At 46.1% G+C, this 17,802-nt stretch overlaps 1 protein-coding gene across 2 annotated transcripts in view; it reads right to left on the reverse strand.

The window, feature by feature from the left end:
• Nucleotides 1–2,681: 2,681 nt before the first annotated feature.
• LOC119968967 (T-cell surface antigen CD2-like) overlaps nt 2,682–17,802 on the reverse strand; it is a 39,018-nt gene continuing 23,897 nt past the window's right edge. Inside the window, exons 3-5 of one of the 2 annotated variants that reach the window (XM_038802023.1) lie at nt 15,582–15,827; nt 11,915–12,043; nt 2,682–3,493 (exon numbers count right to left, since the gene is read on the reverse strand). In XM_038802023.1, the coding sequence (XP_038657951.1) occupies nt 3,102–3,493; nt 11,915–12,043; nt 15,582–15,827 (767 nt within the window). In that variant the 3' untranslated portion in view covers nt 2,682–3,101. Of the gene's footprint in view, nt 3,497–11,914; nt 12,044–15,581; nt 15,828–17,802 lie in introns of both variants that reach the window. The other variant, XM_038802022.1, reaches the window with a different exon arrangement.

Here is a 17,802-nt window from a genome sequence, read left to right on the forward strand (position 1 = left end):
GGTCAGGGTACAAAACCCCAAACTTCACCCGCTTTTTCAAGAGTGCCGCCTTTATCAAGTTGTACCCAGCCCTCCACATCGCCAACTCCAGAACCATGGCCTGGTAAATCAACAGCTCACTCCCTTGCCAGGTGCATTTCTCCGCCTGCTTCGCCCACTTTTTTCTTAGTCCAAAAATTGATGCAGCCTTACCACCATCACTCTTGGTGGTTCCCCGACCTGTGACCTCCTCCTCAGCGTCCTGCGCACCCAATCCGCCTTGAGGAGCCAGTCGAAGGCCCCCTCCTGCATCAAGCACTCCAACATGCTCGCCACATACCTTGCGGCCTCCGCTTCCTCAATGATCTCAGGCATTCCAACAAACCTCAAATTCTGCCTCCTGGAATGGTTCTCAAGGCCCTTCAATTTCTCTCTTAACCTCTTTGGCTGCTCATCACCATCGGCATCTCCAGCGAGGCCAGCCGTTCCTCATGCTCCCGTACCAACTCCTCCACCTGGATCCTCAGGCCCTGAGCCTCATGCCATCGCTCAATTGCCACCCTGAGGGGTTCCACCACCTTGGCCAAATCCTCCAAGGCCTCTTTCCTCTGCTGCTGGAATTTGCCATTTAAAAACTCCACCAGCTGCTCCATCGACCACTGGGCAGGCAGCATGCCTCTTGCACTCCGCCATCATCACCTGTGGTGCACCATGACAATTTTCCTTCTCCAGCTGCTCTCTCTTTCTCATGGCACTTCTCACCCACTGATCCATACACCAGCCTCACCAAAGGCGTATTACCATGTCTGGGCACTCATCCACCTTTTGCCCTCAAATACCACCCCATTCGGGGGGGGAAGGACTGAAAAAATCCACCTTGAGCGGGAGCTACCAAATGTGTGACCACTCACGCCAAGGACGCTACCAGAAGTCTTCACGCGGACCCTTTAAGGGACGTACCCTCACAGTCAGCATGATTGGCTCGGGGCATATCGTGCAGGAGTGCGCAAATCCCAAATAAGCAAAAAGCGAGGGGCCCAGGGAACAGGATTCTGGTCAGAGTGAACCAGGGAACCAGAGTGTTAATACCTGCATAGAGACTCTCTGTCTGTATAGACGTCACCTTTGTTAGTTATCATAAACACTTTGGGCGGGATTCTCCGTTAGCCGACGCCTAAATTGGGGAGTGTGATTAGCGGAGAATAGCTTCCGATGCCAAAATCGCAACAGCCGCTGATTTGACGCCAAATCGCGATGCTCCGTCACCTCGAAAATGGCATCAATATGATTCACGCCACACCATTTGCATATCATTAGTGGACCCACCCGCGATTCTCTGGCTCCGACGAGCCGGAGTTCCCAATGGCGCGGTACACGTGTGGTCTCAAAGATCGTGAACCTGCCGTTGTGGCTGCTGAGAAAGAGAGAGGGCGTGGAGACAGTGTCCAGCACCGTCAAACTTTGTCGACAGTTGTTCCGCTGGCTGGCGGGGCTTCTGCCAGGGCTGGGGGGAATAATGGGTGGTGGTCAGGAGGTGGGCTGTGGGGTTGGGATTGACGGGTATGTAACACCATTACCGCATCCGGCAAGGCAGCCGTGCTGCTGCACATGCTTTGAACCTGGTGCCCTGGGTCGTATAGGTGCCCGCAAGGCACCTCCCTGGGTGCCCTCTGGACTCAGCCGTAATGGGCACTCCAGCCCCAACTGTATGGGCACTCCAGCACAACCAGTGCCATCTTTATGGCTTCAATAAATGTGTGTGGGGAGTGCCTGTTTAAGCACGGCTGCAGCTCATTCGCCCTGCAAGTGTCGATTACGAACCCGGCGAATCCCACACCGTATTTCATGGGAACCGATGGTGTTCCTCACGACACCAGTGCTAGCCCCTCAACAGTAGCATAATCGTTTCAGGTGCAGTGCCGATTTTCCTGTTGTAAAAGTCCACAGATTCTCCATTGGAGTCAACACTTAGTCGCAGAAACAGAAAATCCAGCCCTTTGTTCTTCCTTACTACCATCTACCTGGTATTGCTTCGAGCCACCACAAAATGGTACAGGATAATTGTATAGAATTACATTACAATAAAGGGACATTCAACCTAACTGGTTCATGCTGGTGTTTATGCTCCACCGAAACTTCCCCCAGCTCTTATTCATTTAACCCTGGCAGCATATCATTTTACTTTGTTCTCCTTTTATGTTTATCTAGTAATTGCTTAAATACATCTCTGCTATTAACCTCAATTTTTCCCCTCGTCAGCCAGTTCCACATTCTATAACCACTCTCTGGGTAAGGCCGTTTCTCTTGGGGGACTGCATTAAATTTATGACCTCTAGTTTTGATTCCCCTACCACCCCCACCCCCCCCCCCCCCAAACTGAGATGATATTTTCCCTGAATAATCTCAAAGAGCCCGATCAGGTCACTACTCAGCCTTCTCTTTCCAACAGGGTGGGATAGATATTCTGATCATGTGATGATTTCTATATTTAATAATCTAACAAAATTAAGATCACACCACACTACTGAGTTTTTAAAAAAAGGTTCAAACTCCCCAGGGTAAACTGAGTGGGAAAAATGTTTGAAACAAAATTCTGCTTGACATATGCTGATTACGACATTCCTATTTGGTCTGATAACACCCTATATCTCCAGTAAGAGCTTTTATTTCTGCCCTAATCACTCTAAAAACGCTGCAAGGCATACATTTAAATATTTTAATCTGGTTCTTTTTCCATAATAGACAGTATAAAAATCAAGTAAATATCAAATGTTCAGATTATTGTTGGCTCTGACACAATGAATATTCCACAGCAAAATAAAAATTCAGCTACTTATCGTATTTATATCTTTTGTAAAAAACCTAAAAATTTATGAATACTGTTACAAAGATCAGAAATGAATTAGTAAAATCGATGATTGTTGGACTGTTGTGCAAATAACTTATTTTTATAATTGACCTATATAAATTGCAATCATTGTAGCAAAAAATCCCAAAAATGATTGTACAGTATTTGAGGAGATAGTTGTTAATGTTCTTACTTTTAAAATTATTTTTTTATAAATGCTTTCCCCTTAAAAAAATATATTGCTAATGCAATTTTATTAGTCAGCATCAATGACTCATCGTGGTGGAGGAGGCACAGGCCCTCTGTCTACTCTCAATTCTCTCTTTTCTGTTCTCGGCATTCTATCTCCTCTCTGAGCTCTCTCTCCTCGCTGAGCTCTCTCTCCTCGCTCTCCTCGCTGAGCTCTCTCTCCTCGCTGTCCTCGCTGTCCTCGCTGTGCTCTCTCTCCACCCTGTGCTCTCTCTCCTCTCTGTGCTCCCTCTCCTCGCTGTGCTCTCTCTCCTCCCTCCACTCTCTGTCCTCTCTCCCTGGGGTTACGGGGTTGTGGTTTTGGTGCGCTATACTCTTCAAAGTGTTGTCCAGTGCTCGGTGTCGGTTGCCTTGGCTGCATCATCTGTTCTCTGAATTTCATGGATACTTCGAGCTCACTTTGGATTGTGCACTCCGCTACTGAACAGAAAGGAAAAACAAATATTAATTCAAAGTTACACTTCTTCGTAATAACAAAAATCAAGAAATTAGGATAGAAAAACAATCCTTCCATTAGGCTGTCATTATAACCCTCCCCCGGGTTAATTAAAGTGTTTTTGTTTAACTTCACAAGGAAGACATCAAAGCCTTGCCCCTCTCCCACCCTCCAGATAGATAGTTGTTGTGAGTATTGATACCGTTTGCAGAAAAATAGATGCTCCCTCACTGCAAATTTGTTGTCAAAACTCTGAACTGTTTCAACAGATTTAAATAATGAGGGTAAAGAGAGACCAAGATCACCGATGAATGCCTCGGGTGTAGAAATGAGCATAATAGTGGGTTAACAAAAACAAAATAACTTAACTTGAGTTGAAGTGAAGTCAGTGATTTGGTTCAAGCTAAGGTGGGCATGTTCTTTAGAAAATATTGGCACATATGCAAAATGCCTCTCAGCACAAGCAAGCAGTCACATTCCGATACAGAACCAGTTTGTTATTCTCTACTGATCAGCTGCATGTCTGTGGCTTTAACCATATCACCTAAAGTAGGTCAGTTTGACTTTGTGTACGTCTGCTGAATGTCCTCCCACTTATACTGTAGGAACTCAAGTAATCTCTTTGTTTCCCTACACCAACCATCTCTCCAGGCCTTCTCTTCCTTGAAGGCACTGACTCTTTCTCAGGATGTGGTTCCGTCCACACTATTCAGCCTCTTGCACTTTGCACAGTAATTACATGGGAACATATGGAGCAGGATCAGGTGTAGAGCCCCTCGAGCCAGCTCCACCATTCAATAAAATCACAGCTGATCTTCTGCCTCAACTCCACTTTCCCGCCCGTTCCCCATATCCCTTCATTCCTGGAGAGACCAAAGATTTGTCTATCTTAGCCGTAAATACATTCAACAACTGAATACCCATGACCCTCTGGAGTAGAGAATACAAAGGATTTAACCTCTGACTAAAGAAATTTCCCATCAACTCAGTCCTAAATGGTTGACCACTTATCCCAAGACTTGTTCCAGATTCTCGAGCTAGGGGAAGTAACCTCTCAGCGTCTACTGTGTCAAATATCTTCAAAGTTATGTAGGTTTCAATGAGATCACCTCTCATTCGTCTACACTTCCAACAACACCGGTTCAGCATCTAATTATAGGGCAGAGTTTTCCAAGGTATTTCCAATGCGACCCCATTTCAACATTTGAAAATTAACATGATCAGGGCTTGATAATCTACATCCCAGAGTTCTTAAGAAAGTGGCTCTAGAAATAATTGGTGCTTTTGTGGTCATCTTCCAGGATTTTATAGACTCTGGAACAATTCCTGCATATATGGGTGGTACGGTGGCACAGTGGTTAGCATTGCTGCCGCACAGAGACACGGGATCATTCCGACCTCAGGTGTCTGCGTGGGTTTCCTCTGGGTGCTCTGGTTTCCTCCCACAGTCCAAAGATGTGCAGGTTAGGTCGATTGGCTACGCTAAGTTGCCCCTAGGTGGGATAACGGAGATAGGGTGGGGGATTGGGCCTGTGTGGGGTGCTGTTTCAGAGGGGCGGTGCAGATTTGGCCTCCTTCTGCACTGTAGGGATTCTATGGTTCTAATGTAACTTCACTATTTAAAAAGGGAGGTAGAGAGATTCCAGGGAATTATAGACCAGTAAGCCTGACGTCAGTAGTGGGGAAAATTCTAGAATCCATTATCAAAGATTTTATAGCAAAGCACTTAGAAAATAGTGGCAGGATCGGACAGAGTCAGCATGGATTTATGAAGGGGAAATTATGCTTGACATATCTACTGGAAATCTTCGAGGATGCAACTAGTAGAGTTGACAAGGGAGAGCCAGTGGATGTGATATATTTAGGGCGGAATTCTCCGCAGGTGGGATTCTCTGTTTTGCCAGCACCCAGGGGTGTCCCGACGGCGTGGGGCTGCCCCACAATGGGAAACCCCATTGACCAACCGGCATAACGGAGAATCCCTCCAGCGGGTCGAGGCTGAAAAGTGGCAAGGTGGAGAATCCAGCCCATAGACTTTCCGAAGGCTTTTGACAAAGTCCCTCATAAGAGATTAGCGTGTAAAATTAAAGCTCATGGGATTGGGGATAGTGAATTGAGATGGATAGAAAACTGATCAGCAGGTAGAAAACAAAGAGCTGAAATTAACTGGCGTTTTTCAAACTGGCAGGCAGTGACTAGTGGGGTATGGCAGGGATCAGTGCTAGGACTCCAGCTATTGACAATATATATTAATATAATATAATATATTTAGGGGCAGCACGCCAGCATTGTTGGATAGCACAAATTCTTCACAGCTCCAGGATCCCAGTTTCGATTCCGGCTTGGGTCACTGTCTGTGCGGAGTCTGCACATCCTCCCTGTGTGTGCATGGGTTTCCTCCGGGTCCTCCGGTTTCCTCCCACAGTCCAAAGATGTGCAGGTTAGGTGGGTTGGCCATGATAAATTGCCCTTAGTGTCCAAAATTGCCCTTAGTGTTGGGTGGGGTTACTGGGTTCTGGGAATAGGGTGGAGGTGTTGACCTTGGGTAGGGTGCTCTTTCCAAGAGCCGGTGCAGACTCGATGGGCTGAATGGCCTCCTTCTGCACTGTAAATTGTATGTATAATGATTTAGATGAGGGAACGAAATGTAATATCTCCAAATTTGCAGATGACACCAAGTTGGATGGTGGGTGGGGGGGCGTGAGCTGTAAGGAGGATGCAGAGTTGAGTGACTGAGTGGGCAAATGAATGGAAGATGCAGTATAATTTGGAGAAATGCGAGGTCATTGTATTGTATTGTGGTAATCTAACTGGAGTAGTATTGCTCTTGGTTCAAATCCCACCATGGCGACTGGTGGAAGTTAAATTCAAATAATATAACCGGGAATATGGAGCTAGTCTCAGTAATGGTGACCATGACAACTATCATTGATTGTTGCAAAAATCCATCTGGTTCACTCATGTCCTTTAAGGAAGGAAATCTGCCATCCTTACCTGGTCTGGCCTACAAGTGGCTCCAAACCCAGAGCAACATGGTTGACTCTTAACTGCCGTCTGCAAGGCCTATCAAGCCACTCAGATCAAGGAGAATTAGAGATGGGCAACACATGTTGGGTTTGCCAGCATCCCATGAAAGAATTAAAAATATGAAACTCCAGCTGATTTTCCATTCCTGAATACAGAAACAGGTGCTCTAACCCAACATAGGCTGGGAATCAAACTGGAATCTTCCTGCTCTGTATAGCTCAACTGCTCAACATTTTGACAGCTGTATGATTGGGCAAGCAACACTGCTATCTTAATAGGAATTCTCTGTGCTTGCTCCCTGCTGGACTAGATAATTAGGCCAGGGCAGTAGTCATTACTTTACAATATGGTTTGCTTCTTTTTCATTCTTTCACTTGATGTGGGCATCGCTGGCTAGGCCAGCATTTCTTAACCATCCCCAGTCGATTTTGAAAAGGTGGTGGTGAGTCGCCTCCTTGAACTGCTGCAATCCCTGTGGTGTAGGTACACCCATAGTGCTGTTAGAGAAGGAACTCCAGGATTTTGACCCCACAACAGGGAAGGAACAGCAATATATTTCCAAGTCAGGATGGTGAGTGGCTTGGAAGGGAACTTCCAGGTGGTGGTGTTCCATTGTATCTATTGCCCTGCTAGGTGGTTGAGGGTGAGCATTTGGAAGGTGCTGTCAGAGGAACATTGGTGAGTTGCTGCAGTGTATCTTGTAGATGGTACACTCTGCCGCTACTGTGCATCAATGGTTGAGGGAGTGGGTGTTTAAGGTGGTGGATGGAGTGCCAATCACACAGGCTGCTTTGTCCTTGGTGATGTTGAGCTTCTTGAGTATTTTTCAAACTGCATTCACCCAGGAAAGTGAAAAGTATTCCATTACACTACTGATTTATGCCTTGTAGATTGGAGGCTTTGGAAGGTGAGTTACTCACCACAGAATTACCAGCCTCTGAACAGCTCTTCAAGCTACAGTATTTATACTGCTAGTCCAGTTCAGTTTCTGGTCAATGGTAGTGGGGGATTCAATGATGGTAATGCCGTTGAATGTCAAGGGGAATGGATGGATTGACTCTTGCTGGAGATCGTCATTGCCTGGCACTTAAGTGGCACAAATGTTAATTGCCACTTATCAGCCCAAGCCTGAAGGCATGGACTGCTTCAATATCTGAGGAGTTGTGAATGCTGTTGAAAATTGCAATCAGGCCCACAACAATGGTCCAGCAATTGACTCCGTTGTATTTAACCACTACAAAGCTTTGCTATTGATGAATCCTTCAATGTTTCTTTCTTACTTGCCTGTGGTTTAGTGGCGAGCAAAACTGTGCAGACTCTGATGATTTCACTGTTCGTCCTCATACCTTAACCGGCACATATCCACTCCTATCGCTCAGTCTCTCCTTTCATTTTAATTACAATTAACAGCAGGTTCAGAAATATCCAGCTGCCTACTTTGGATGTGCCTGGATCTTCACTGAGCAGCGAAAGAATTATGTTCAGTATGGGTGAGATGATTTGTCAGCACTGTGGCCGGGTCTGTGACAATTCATAAATAACCTATCTCTCCGTTTATCAATAAATCATTGTTTTTATTCAATTGTTTGTGTCTGATCTTGATAATAAAAATGGCAGAAAAGGATAACCGCAGGCAAAAGGTACTGTAAACAGTTGCCTGAATTCAGAAGACGGTTGAGATAAATATCTGTTTTTAAAATCAGTATCCAGCGTTTTCTGTGGGAGTCTATTCATTTATGTTTAAAAGTGAGACGCTAATCAGTCTGACTCTTGCCACTAGCATATTGTAAGATTTCAATCATTTTTATCTGTAACCTCTCTGGATTTTAATCCATAACCACTTTTTAAATGGTTCCGTTTGAATGTCTGCTGGTTGGAATTCTTTACAAGAAATCTGTTGTTTGAGAGTAACAGACATTTTATTGTTTTATGACTTAAGTTGCCTCGGGGTAGCTCTGTTTAATGGAATAGTTAAAAGAATTGAGTTCTATCGTTCTCAGAACTACACCTTTGATTAAATAAACCATGCATTAGTTTAATTGATCTGTACCAGAAGGAAGCTTTTATTTTCTGATATTGGGGGTGATTCTCCAATATTGGTCCCAAGTGTTTGCGCCATTGTGAACGCGGTCGCGTTTCACAATGACGCAAACCGGGCCCGGTTACGTACGATTCTAGCCAGCACGGCACTGGAGTGGTTCCTGCCTCTCCATCCGGTGCTGTGCCAACCTGCGCATGTGCGGGGGACTTCTTTTGCGATCCTCCAAAATCCCTAAATCTTGACGCAGGCCCGAGTGTGGGTATTAATCCAAATACACATCAGGATTACCTACGGATGTGGCAGCAGCTTTGAATCAGCTGATGTTTATAGAAAGTGGAGGTTGGAAGATTAATCAGCAGAGCATTGAAATAATTGAATTCAATTGAAAGCAAAATACTGCGGATGCTAGAAATCTGAAATAAAACAGAAAATGTTGGAGAAACTCAGCAGGTCTGGCATCGTCTGTGGGGAGAGAAACAGAGTTAACGTTTTGAGTGCGTATAACTCTTCTTTGAAATAATTGAGCCTGAAGGTGACAAAGACTGAAACTGAGTTCAGACAGATGTTGTTAAGGAGGTGGCTCATTGTGTGGATGGTATGAGTTACAAATTGGATCTGGGCACAATCTGGGAGCACGTGAATAAAATTGTTGAAACTAATGAATTGTGTTCATTGATGTTTTTAAGGGGAGGAAATCTGCTGTCCTGACTTGGTCTGGCCTAAATGACCCACAACAATGCAATTGACTGTCTGCCCTCTGAAATGGACTAGCAAGTAATTCAGTTGAACCAAACTGCTACAGAAAAACTAAAAACAAACCGCCCACCTGGCATGGCAGAAGCACCGGAAACTATCTATCGGCCCTGTAAAGTTCCCATCACAAATAACTGGGGCTTGTACCAAAATTGGGAGAGCTTGAAATAGTTATCACACTCACACAATCATTATGTACAGCCAACTTCTCAGACTTCTTCATTACCACTCCTGGCAATGGCCTGTCCCACTGGCAGAGCAGACCCACCAGAGGTGGTGGCACAGTGGTCTAGATTCAGGAGGGAGCAACCCTGGTATTTGTTAACATTGACTCTGGCCTCATGACGTTTCATGGTGTCAGGTCAAACATAGGCCAGGAAACTCCCTGCCGATTCCCATGTATCGTCTCCCCAGCTGAAGACTCAATACTCCTCCATGTTGAACACCGCTTGGAGGAAGCACTGAGGGTGACAAGGGCACAGAATGTCCTCTGAGTGGGGGACTTCAATGTCCAGCAGCAAGTGTGGCTCAGTAGCACCACTACAGAATGAGTCCTAATTGACACATGCACCAGACTGGGTCTGCGACAAGTGGTGAGAAAACCAACAAGGGGGAAAAGACCTACTTTTTCTTGTTGACCAATTTACCTGTCGCGATGCATCTGCTTGTGACAGTATTGGTAGGAGTGACCATTAGCACAGTCCTTGGGGAGCCAAAATTCCATCTTCACATTGAGAATACCCTCCATCATATTGTGGGTCACTAAAGTGGCAAATATTCTGAACACACCTATCAGCTCAAAACTGGAGAACCCATGAGATACTGTGGGCCATGAGCAGCAGCAGTAGAATTCTATTCTACCATTATATGTAACCTTGTGGCCATATCCCCCATTCTCTCATTTACCACCAGTCTGGGGGATCAACCCTGGATGAATGATTAGTGCAGGAAGCATGTCAGGAGTAGCACATACCTAAAAATGAGGTGCCAACCTGTGACACAACAAAACAGGAATGCATGCATGACACAAGGTGGCAGTAACATGCAATTGACAGAGTGAAACAATCCCACAAGCAACAGATCAGATGAAAACTTTGCATTTCTGCCGCACCCAGTTGTGAATAGTGGTGGAAAATTAAACAGTAAACCAGGTGAGGCTCCAAAAACATCCCCATTCTCAAGGGTGACGGAACCAGCACATAAATACAAAAAAATAAAGCTGAAGCATTTGCAAACATCTTCAGCCAGAAGTGACAAGTGGATGATCCATCTCGGCTTCCTCTTGATATCCCCAAATCACAGGTTCCAGTCTTCAGTCAATGTGATCCACTCCATGTGTTACCAGTAAATGGCTGAAGATGCAGCAAAATCAATGAATCTGGACAACCTCCCAGCTGTAATACTGAAGACCAATGCACAAGAACTAGCCACTTTCCTATCCAAGCTATTCCAGTACAGTTGCAATACAGGAGTTTACCTGACAATGGGGAAAATTGCCCAGGTATGTCCTGTCTACAAAAAGCAGGAAGTAACCTACCCAGCCAATTACTGCCCCATCAGCCTACCATCAATCAGCAGGGAAGTGATGGTGAGTGTCAATGACAGGGCGATTAAACAGCACTTACTCAACAACAATCTGATCATTGACTGATGTTCAGTTTGAATTGTGCCGGACAACCTGACTCCTGAGCTTGTTACAGCTTTGGCCTGGACATGGGCAGAATTCCAGAGGTCTGATGAGCATGTCCAGTTGTAATTCAGCTTACAATTAGCTTCTTTAATTCTCTCATTACTTATAAAATGTTCAAAAAAACAGCTGAACTCGTAGAAATCCAAAATTAACTCAGCGCATTGCTGCAGTCAGTGGAAGAAGCAGCCAGGTTATTCAATTCGCTGACAACGTGCGAGTAGTTCACTGCCCTGAATGTCAAGATGGCAGAGTCTATTTAATCAAAGCTGACAAACAGGAAGTTGGTGGAGATTGTTGAGTGGCAGACATTATAACCCTAGCCACTAGTTGCACAATTTTTTAAAGAGACATGCCTGGGTGTGTTGGATGGCTCACTTGCTGTCTGACTTCTTAAACATTCTTCACAATTTAAAATGCCTGCATCAAGAGTCTGACAGAATATACACCATTTGCCTGCTTACAACTTAACTACTAATGTTAATCTATTTCCTGCATGATGTGGTGCTATAGTCAGGGCCAAGTTTGAATTGTCAGATTTTTTTGGGCCTGTAGCAGTCTTTTGAAGAAGTTTTTTTTTTTTTTTTTAATAAATTTAGAGTACCCAATTATTTTTTCCAATTAAGGGGCAATTTAGAGTGGTCAATCTACCTATCCTGCACATCTTTGGGTTGTGGGGGTGAAACCCACGCAGACACGGGGAGAATGTGCAAACTCCACACGGACAGTGACCCAGGGCCGGGATTCGAACCCGGGTCCTCAGCGCCATAGGCAGCAATGCTAATCACTGTGCCACCGTGCTGCCCCTTTTTGAAGAAGTTAATCGATATTTGACAGTTTTGTTTGGTCATTTTGTATATCTTTGATGCTTTACATATCCATATTATTACTTACCATTTCCCCTTTTCCGTTGATAGCATCTTCTAATGCAATAAATCATTAGGATTATTAAGATGATTACCAATACTATTGCTCCTGCTAGTATCATAATTTTAAAAGTATTACTGATTTGAGATTTATTTCCTGTAAATAAAAAAGGAATGAATGAAAACACGAATAATACCTGCAAAGCTACACAGTAAAAAATTAACAATAAACAGAAATACCAGAATTGCAATCAAGGTTAAGATATGAAATTAGATTGAGTGTTTCCATTTAAATAATAGTAAAGTTGCCATAGTCCCAGATTACCATAGGCTGCTTTCCCCTTTGAGGGGACAGCTGACTGGCGGTGATTTAACCTGAGGATTGTCGTGTTAATCACCCTGGGGTAACACGGACTGCAACTGGATGCAGTTGTACTTGAAAGTAGACTCCAAACTTTGATGTTCGTTCAATACGCTTTACTGAACTTGTTAAGCAGTGCACACAGTTCGCTGTGAGTTTGACACTCTACTAATCTAAGCGTGCTCACTATAACTAACTAGACCAGACTAGCTCTGAGCCATGTGTAAAAGGTGCTAACTGGTTATATATACCCTGACAGTTGTCACCAGTGGAAAGAGGCAGAGTGTTGATGCCTTGTGTGTTTTATAGTGGGAAACTACCTTCTAGTGTTCTGCCTGGTGATTGGTTGTGATCTGTCCAGTGTGTTGATTGGCTGTACTGGGTGTCTGTCACTGCCTGTCTGTATCTCATTATGTGCATGAGTGCATATCATGACAAGGATCACCACACCTCAGGCGAGGGACAAGGTTGAGAAGGTAGCTGTTTATGAATATCCCGCCCTGTTGGCTTCGCTCGGTGTTACAAACCTGCTGTCCATCCAACTGAGCTAAATAATATATTGCTAGTTGTGGTGGTATGAATGTGAGCACTGCCATTGGTGCAGAGCATTGGTTCCCCATTGGCGCCGGCTGGTCATGTGCCTCTTGTCCGATTGGCTGGGACTAGTCATGTGACTGCTCACCAATTGGTCGAGAGCCAAGTAGACCCCGCCTCCGAGGCAGGGTATAAGTACCCAGATTTCCCGGCGGTCGGCCTTTCAATGTAGTCGACCACCGGGCTAACAACTAGCTGATTAAAGCCACAGTTTGGATCTACATCGTGTCTCGAGTCCAATTGATGGTACATCACTAGTATAAAAATATTAATTGTAATACCCAACAATTAAAATGTATGAATGGTTTGTTTTATTCTTAGAGTGGGCCCATTTGGACTTGGGACAATCATTGTTAATGAAAATAGGAAAGGCCTAAAACAACATCCAACAATAAGCCTGATTTAATTATGTTAAAAGCTTCCTGCTGGACATCTGCCTGCTTGAAACAACTGGCAGACCATGTTCCCCATGTAAACCAGGATCCCCAAAATATTGGGAGGAACATGCCGGATTCTCCCTTCCGGGGACTAAGTCCCCACACCGGCGGGAGAACCGGCGCCAACCACTACGGCGTCAACAGCCCCCGAAAGTGCAGAATTCTCCGCACTTTTTGGGGCTAGGCGGCACCGAAGGGACGGCGCGCGTTTGCGCATGCGCCGAAGGGCCGGCGTGATCTCATGCATGCACGGAACCACTGGCGTGGATCCGCACATGCGCAGACTGGCCGGCGTATTTTGGCGCATGCGCGGGGGGGTTCTCTTCCCCGCGCCTGCCGGCAGGACAGGAAGAAGTGCCCCCACGGAACAGGCCCGCCTGCAGATCAGTGGGCCCTGATTGCAGGCCAGGCCACCTGGGGTCGGATCCCCCTGCGCCGCCCCGAAGACCGCCCCCGCCGACTTACCTGCCAGGTCCCACCGGTACTTGAGTTGAGTGATTCACGCCGGCGGGACTGGCCAAAAATGTATGGCCGCTTGACCAATCGGGGCCTGGTGAATTGCCGGGGGGCGGCTGCCAATGACCCCCGACCGGCGTGGCGTGAATCCCGCCCCCTCCCGAACAACGGCGCCAGAGAATACGGCAGCCGGCGTTGAGGCGGGATTCGCGCCACCCCCCGGGGATTCTCCGACCCAGCGGGGGCCGGTTACAATTTCAAGTGACATTGTGCATGAATGCAAACACTCACCACAACATGTTAACCTCAATCATGGCAGGGTAACATTCCTCAGGTAGAATTGTGACTAGCAGCATCAGGATGCAGGTTTGGGATCAGCAGTTCACCTGCCAAGTTCAAATAAGAACTAGACCGAAAAAAACAGGGTAGGTTCTTTGCAGCTGGCATAGTTAGTTGGACAACCATCCAACGTCAAAGATGACCTCAGTGAGTGAGGTTAGCATCTGAATACATCCCCATTGTTCATCAGGGGAATCATTCTCTGTCAGGAAGGGTGAATGGTGTAATACAAAGTAGGGAGAAACCAACTGAGAAAGTAAGATCAATTCGCAAAGTCATACATTGAATTTTGGTATCAAGTCAATGCAGATTGAAAGTTGCAAAAGACACTTACAATGTCATTGTTTCCAAACTCCAGTGTGAGAATTGTGAACTGCATTTCTTTATGGTTAATACATTATTTGACCAAGGATTTCAGTTGGAATTTTTGGTTGATATTTCAGACCTGGGGCTGGATTCACCCCGACCCGGCGGGATGGAGTGGCGTGAACCACTCCAGCATCGAGCTGCCCCAAAGGGGTTGAATCCTCCACACCTTTAGGGGCCAAGACCTCACCTTTGGGGGCTAGGCCCGTGCCGGAGTGGTTGGCGCGCCGCCAGCCGGCGGGAAAGTCCTTTGGCGCCACACCAGCCAGGGCCGAAGGGACTCGGCCGGCCGGCAGAAGTGCGCGCATGCGCGGGAGCGTCAGCCATCACGGAGACTGATGCCCGACGCGGAAGGAAAAGAGTACCCCCAAGGCACAGGCCCGCCCGCGGATCGGTAGGCCTCGATCGCGGGCAAGGCCACCGTGGGGGCACTCCCCGGGGCAGATCGCCCCGCGCCGTGCCCAGGACTCCGGAGCCCGCCCGCGCCGCCTGGTCCCGCTGGTAAATACCTTGTTTAATTCACGCCGGCGGGACTGGCATTGCAGCAGCAGGACTTCGGCCCATCGCAGGCCGGAGAATCGCTGGGGGGGCGGGGTTCACACCGGCGGGGGTCGGAGAATCCAGCCCCTGAAGTCAGCTTTCCTTTGTGGAAACTGTTTCATTTCCATTCCCAATTTTTAAATTATTTTGCAGGATGTTGGGAAAGTCAATATTTATTGCCTATCCCTAAATGCCCTTGAGAATGTGATGGCGAGCACATCAATGAAAATAAAAAACTTTAATAAGCAGCTATTCATCATTGTCAGCTTTACACCCGGCAGTAAAGTGAAAATCTACTCTGATTTACTGATCAAGACTTTCAGATCAATTTAATATAGTTTTAGAGCATCAATTCAGTCTGATGTTGCACATAGAGCTGTGTTTCCAATTTAATCTAGAACTACATATTTGGAAGATTAAGAAATCAATTTTGTCTGGATTTACTGATCAGGAACTATTCCAGATTAACACAATCCTGTCACAATCAAGTCAAGTTGAAAGCATTGAAACCAGTTCTCTCAATTTCTCAGTATCAGACAATAATCGTGACGACTAACACAAGAGCAAATTGGTGTCACTCTGAATTATTAATTTACATTTACCTTTGCAGTTAATCATTCTTGATACTTGGGTTTTGCTAATATTGTTGCCAGCAGTGCAGATATATTTAATATCTTCAGTCTTTTTCAAGGTTTGTATCTTGTTTAAATATCGACCATTGCTTGATTCATTTCGTGAGTTACCAAATAATTTCAAGGTCAAACTCGTTCCATTCTCCACTTTGCAGGTTATATTGATCTTTGTTGAAGAAATACATGTTAAACCTAAGACTGGCTTTGACACTTTCACTGAAAGAGAAAGAAAGATTACATAATGAATAAGCAATCTACACCAAGAACAAGGATCAAGGGCAGCACGGTGGCGCAGTGGTTAGCATTGCCGCCGACTCGCTGAGGACCCGGGTTCGAATCCTGGCCCTGGGCCACTGTCAGTGAGGAGTTTGCACATTCTCCCCGTATCTGTGTGGGTTTCATCCCCAGAACACAAAAGATGTGCAGGATAGGTGGATTGGCCACGCTAACTTGCCCCTTAATTGTAAAAAATAATTGGGTACTCCAAATTTATTTTTTAAAAAGAACAATGATAAATATTATATATTTTTTGAAAAATATTTTTATTCTCCATTTTCACATTTTCTTCAGAATTTACACCCCACCATCAAACAGTAAACGGTAACGAATACAATGGCAATCCCCTTATCAACAACAACGATCCGATCCTCCCACCACTCCCCAAATAACGGCCCACCTGACAATATAGGCATCAATAAAACTAAACCTCACAAGGAGGAAAAAAGGAAAAAAGAAAAAGAATTTAGGAATCGCCCCGGTCACCGTTGACGCATATGGTCCATCCCCCAACCCCACCCTAATATTCAATGCCATCCAATCCCCGAAAGAGTACCGTGAATGGCACCCATGAATTGTAGACAATTCTTCCCTTGTCCAAATATACAGCGTCGATTCATTTAGTACATATACCAACATGCAGTGAAAAAAATCAAGTTACATGAAGCTACATCGGTACACAACCCGCTCTCAGTCCCATTTCTCAATTCTGCCACAGTCCTTCTGCCTTCGCAAACTCCTCCGCCGCTTCCACAAGTCCTTAGATTTGTAGGTCACCCTCAACTTAGCTGGATATACTATGCCGCACTGCACCTTGCTGATGTACAGTGCCTTCTTCACCTGGCTGAAGGCAGCCCGCCTCCTCGCCAGCTCCACCATAAAGTCCTGGTATATGTGTATACCAGCTCAGCCCACTGCACCACCCGCTTCTGCTTTGCCCAGCTTAGGACTTTCTCCTTCACACTACCTACGGAAACACACACTACGCTTGGCGGCTCACTTTCCTTTGGTACAGGCCTCCACGACCGATGAGCCCGATCCAATTCGTATAGAGAGGGATCGTCCCTCTCCCCCAATACCTCTGCCAACATCGTGGCAAAATACTCCGTCAGCCTCGGGCCTTCCACCCCTTCGGGCATACCCACGATCCTCAGATTCTGCCACCAGGATCTGTTTTCTAGGTCTTCCCTTTTGGCCCGCAGACCCTTGTTGGTCTCTGTCACCTTCCGCAGCTCCTTCCCCATCGAGGTGAGTTGATCACTGTGCTGTGATAATACCTCTTCCACTTCCTTCAGTGTCTCACCTTGCTCCTGTACCTCTGCTGCTGCGCTTGATACCACCGGCCTCACCGGGGCAATCGCCTCCCCCACCAGCACTTTCAATACCACCCCCGTCTCCTTCTTCATCGCTTCCATGTGCTTTGCAAACTGTTTTTCAAGTTCCACAACCATCACTTTGGTCATTTCTTCTGCTGTGAGCGATGCGGCCACCCCTGGTGCTCCAGCCTCCGCTTTCGTTGCAGTTCCTGCGTTGACTTTTCCACTCACCAGCGGACTTTCATTAACCCCGTTTTTCACGGCTGTTTTTTTCCCAAGCTTGGACATTTCTCCTCCCTGTGCCTTCTTACAACTTTTTTATCCTCCGTTGCCCCTGGGACCAGCTGTCAAAACCCCGAAATTTCTATTCCCGAGCGGGAGCCCTCCAGTGTGCGGCTGCCTCCCGCCCACCATCACCGGAAGTCAATGATAAATATTATTTATACAGCACCTTCAGCGCAATAAAATCTCAAGGCAACTTGCATTACCAAACAAAACTTGACATCCACCCACATAAGGAGATACTAGGATAGGTGACCAAATGTTGGTCAAGGAAGTAGGTTTTGAGGAGCATCTTAAAGGACATGAGAGAGGTAGAA

Source organism: Scyliorhinus canicula, chromosome 7 (assembly GCF_902713615.1).
Source record: "Scyliorhinus canicula chromosome 7, sScyCan1.1, whole genome shotgun sequence".
Classification (NCBI taxonomy): domain Eukaryota; kingdom Metazoa; phylum Chordata; class Chondrichthyes; order Carcharhiniformes; family Scyliorhinidae; genus Scyliorhinus; species Scyliorhinus canicula.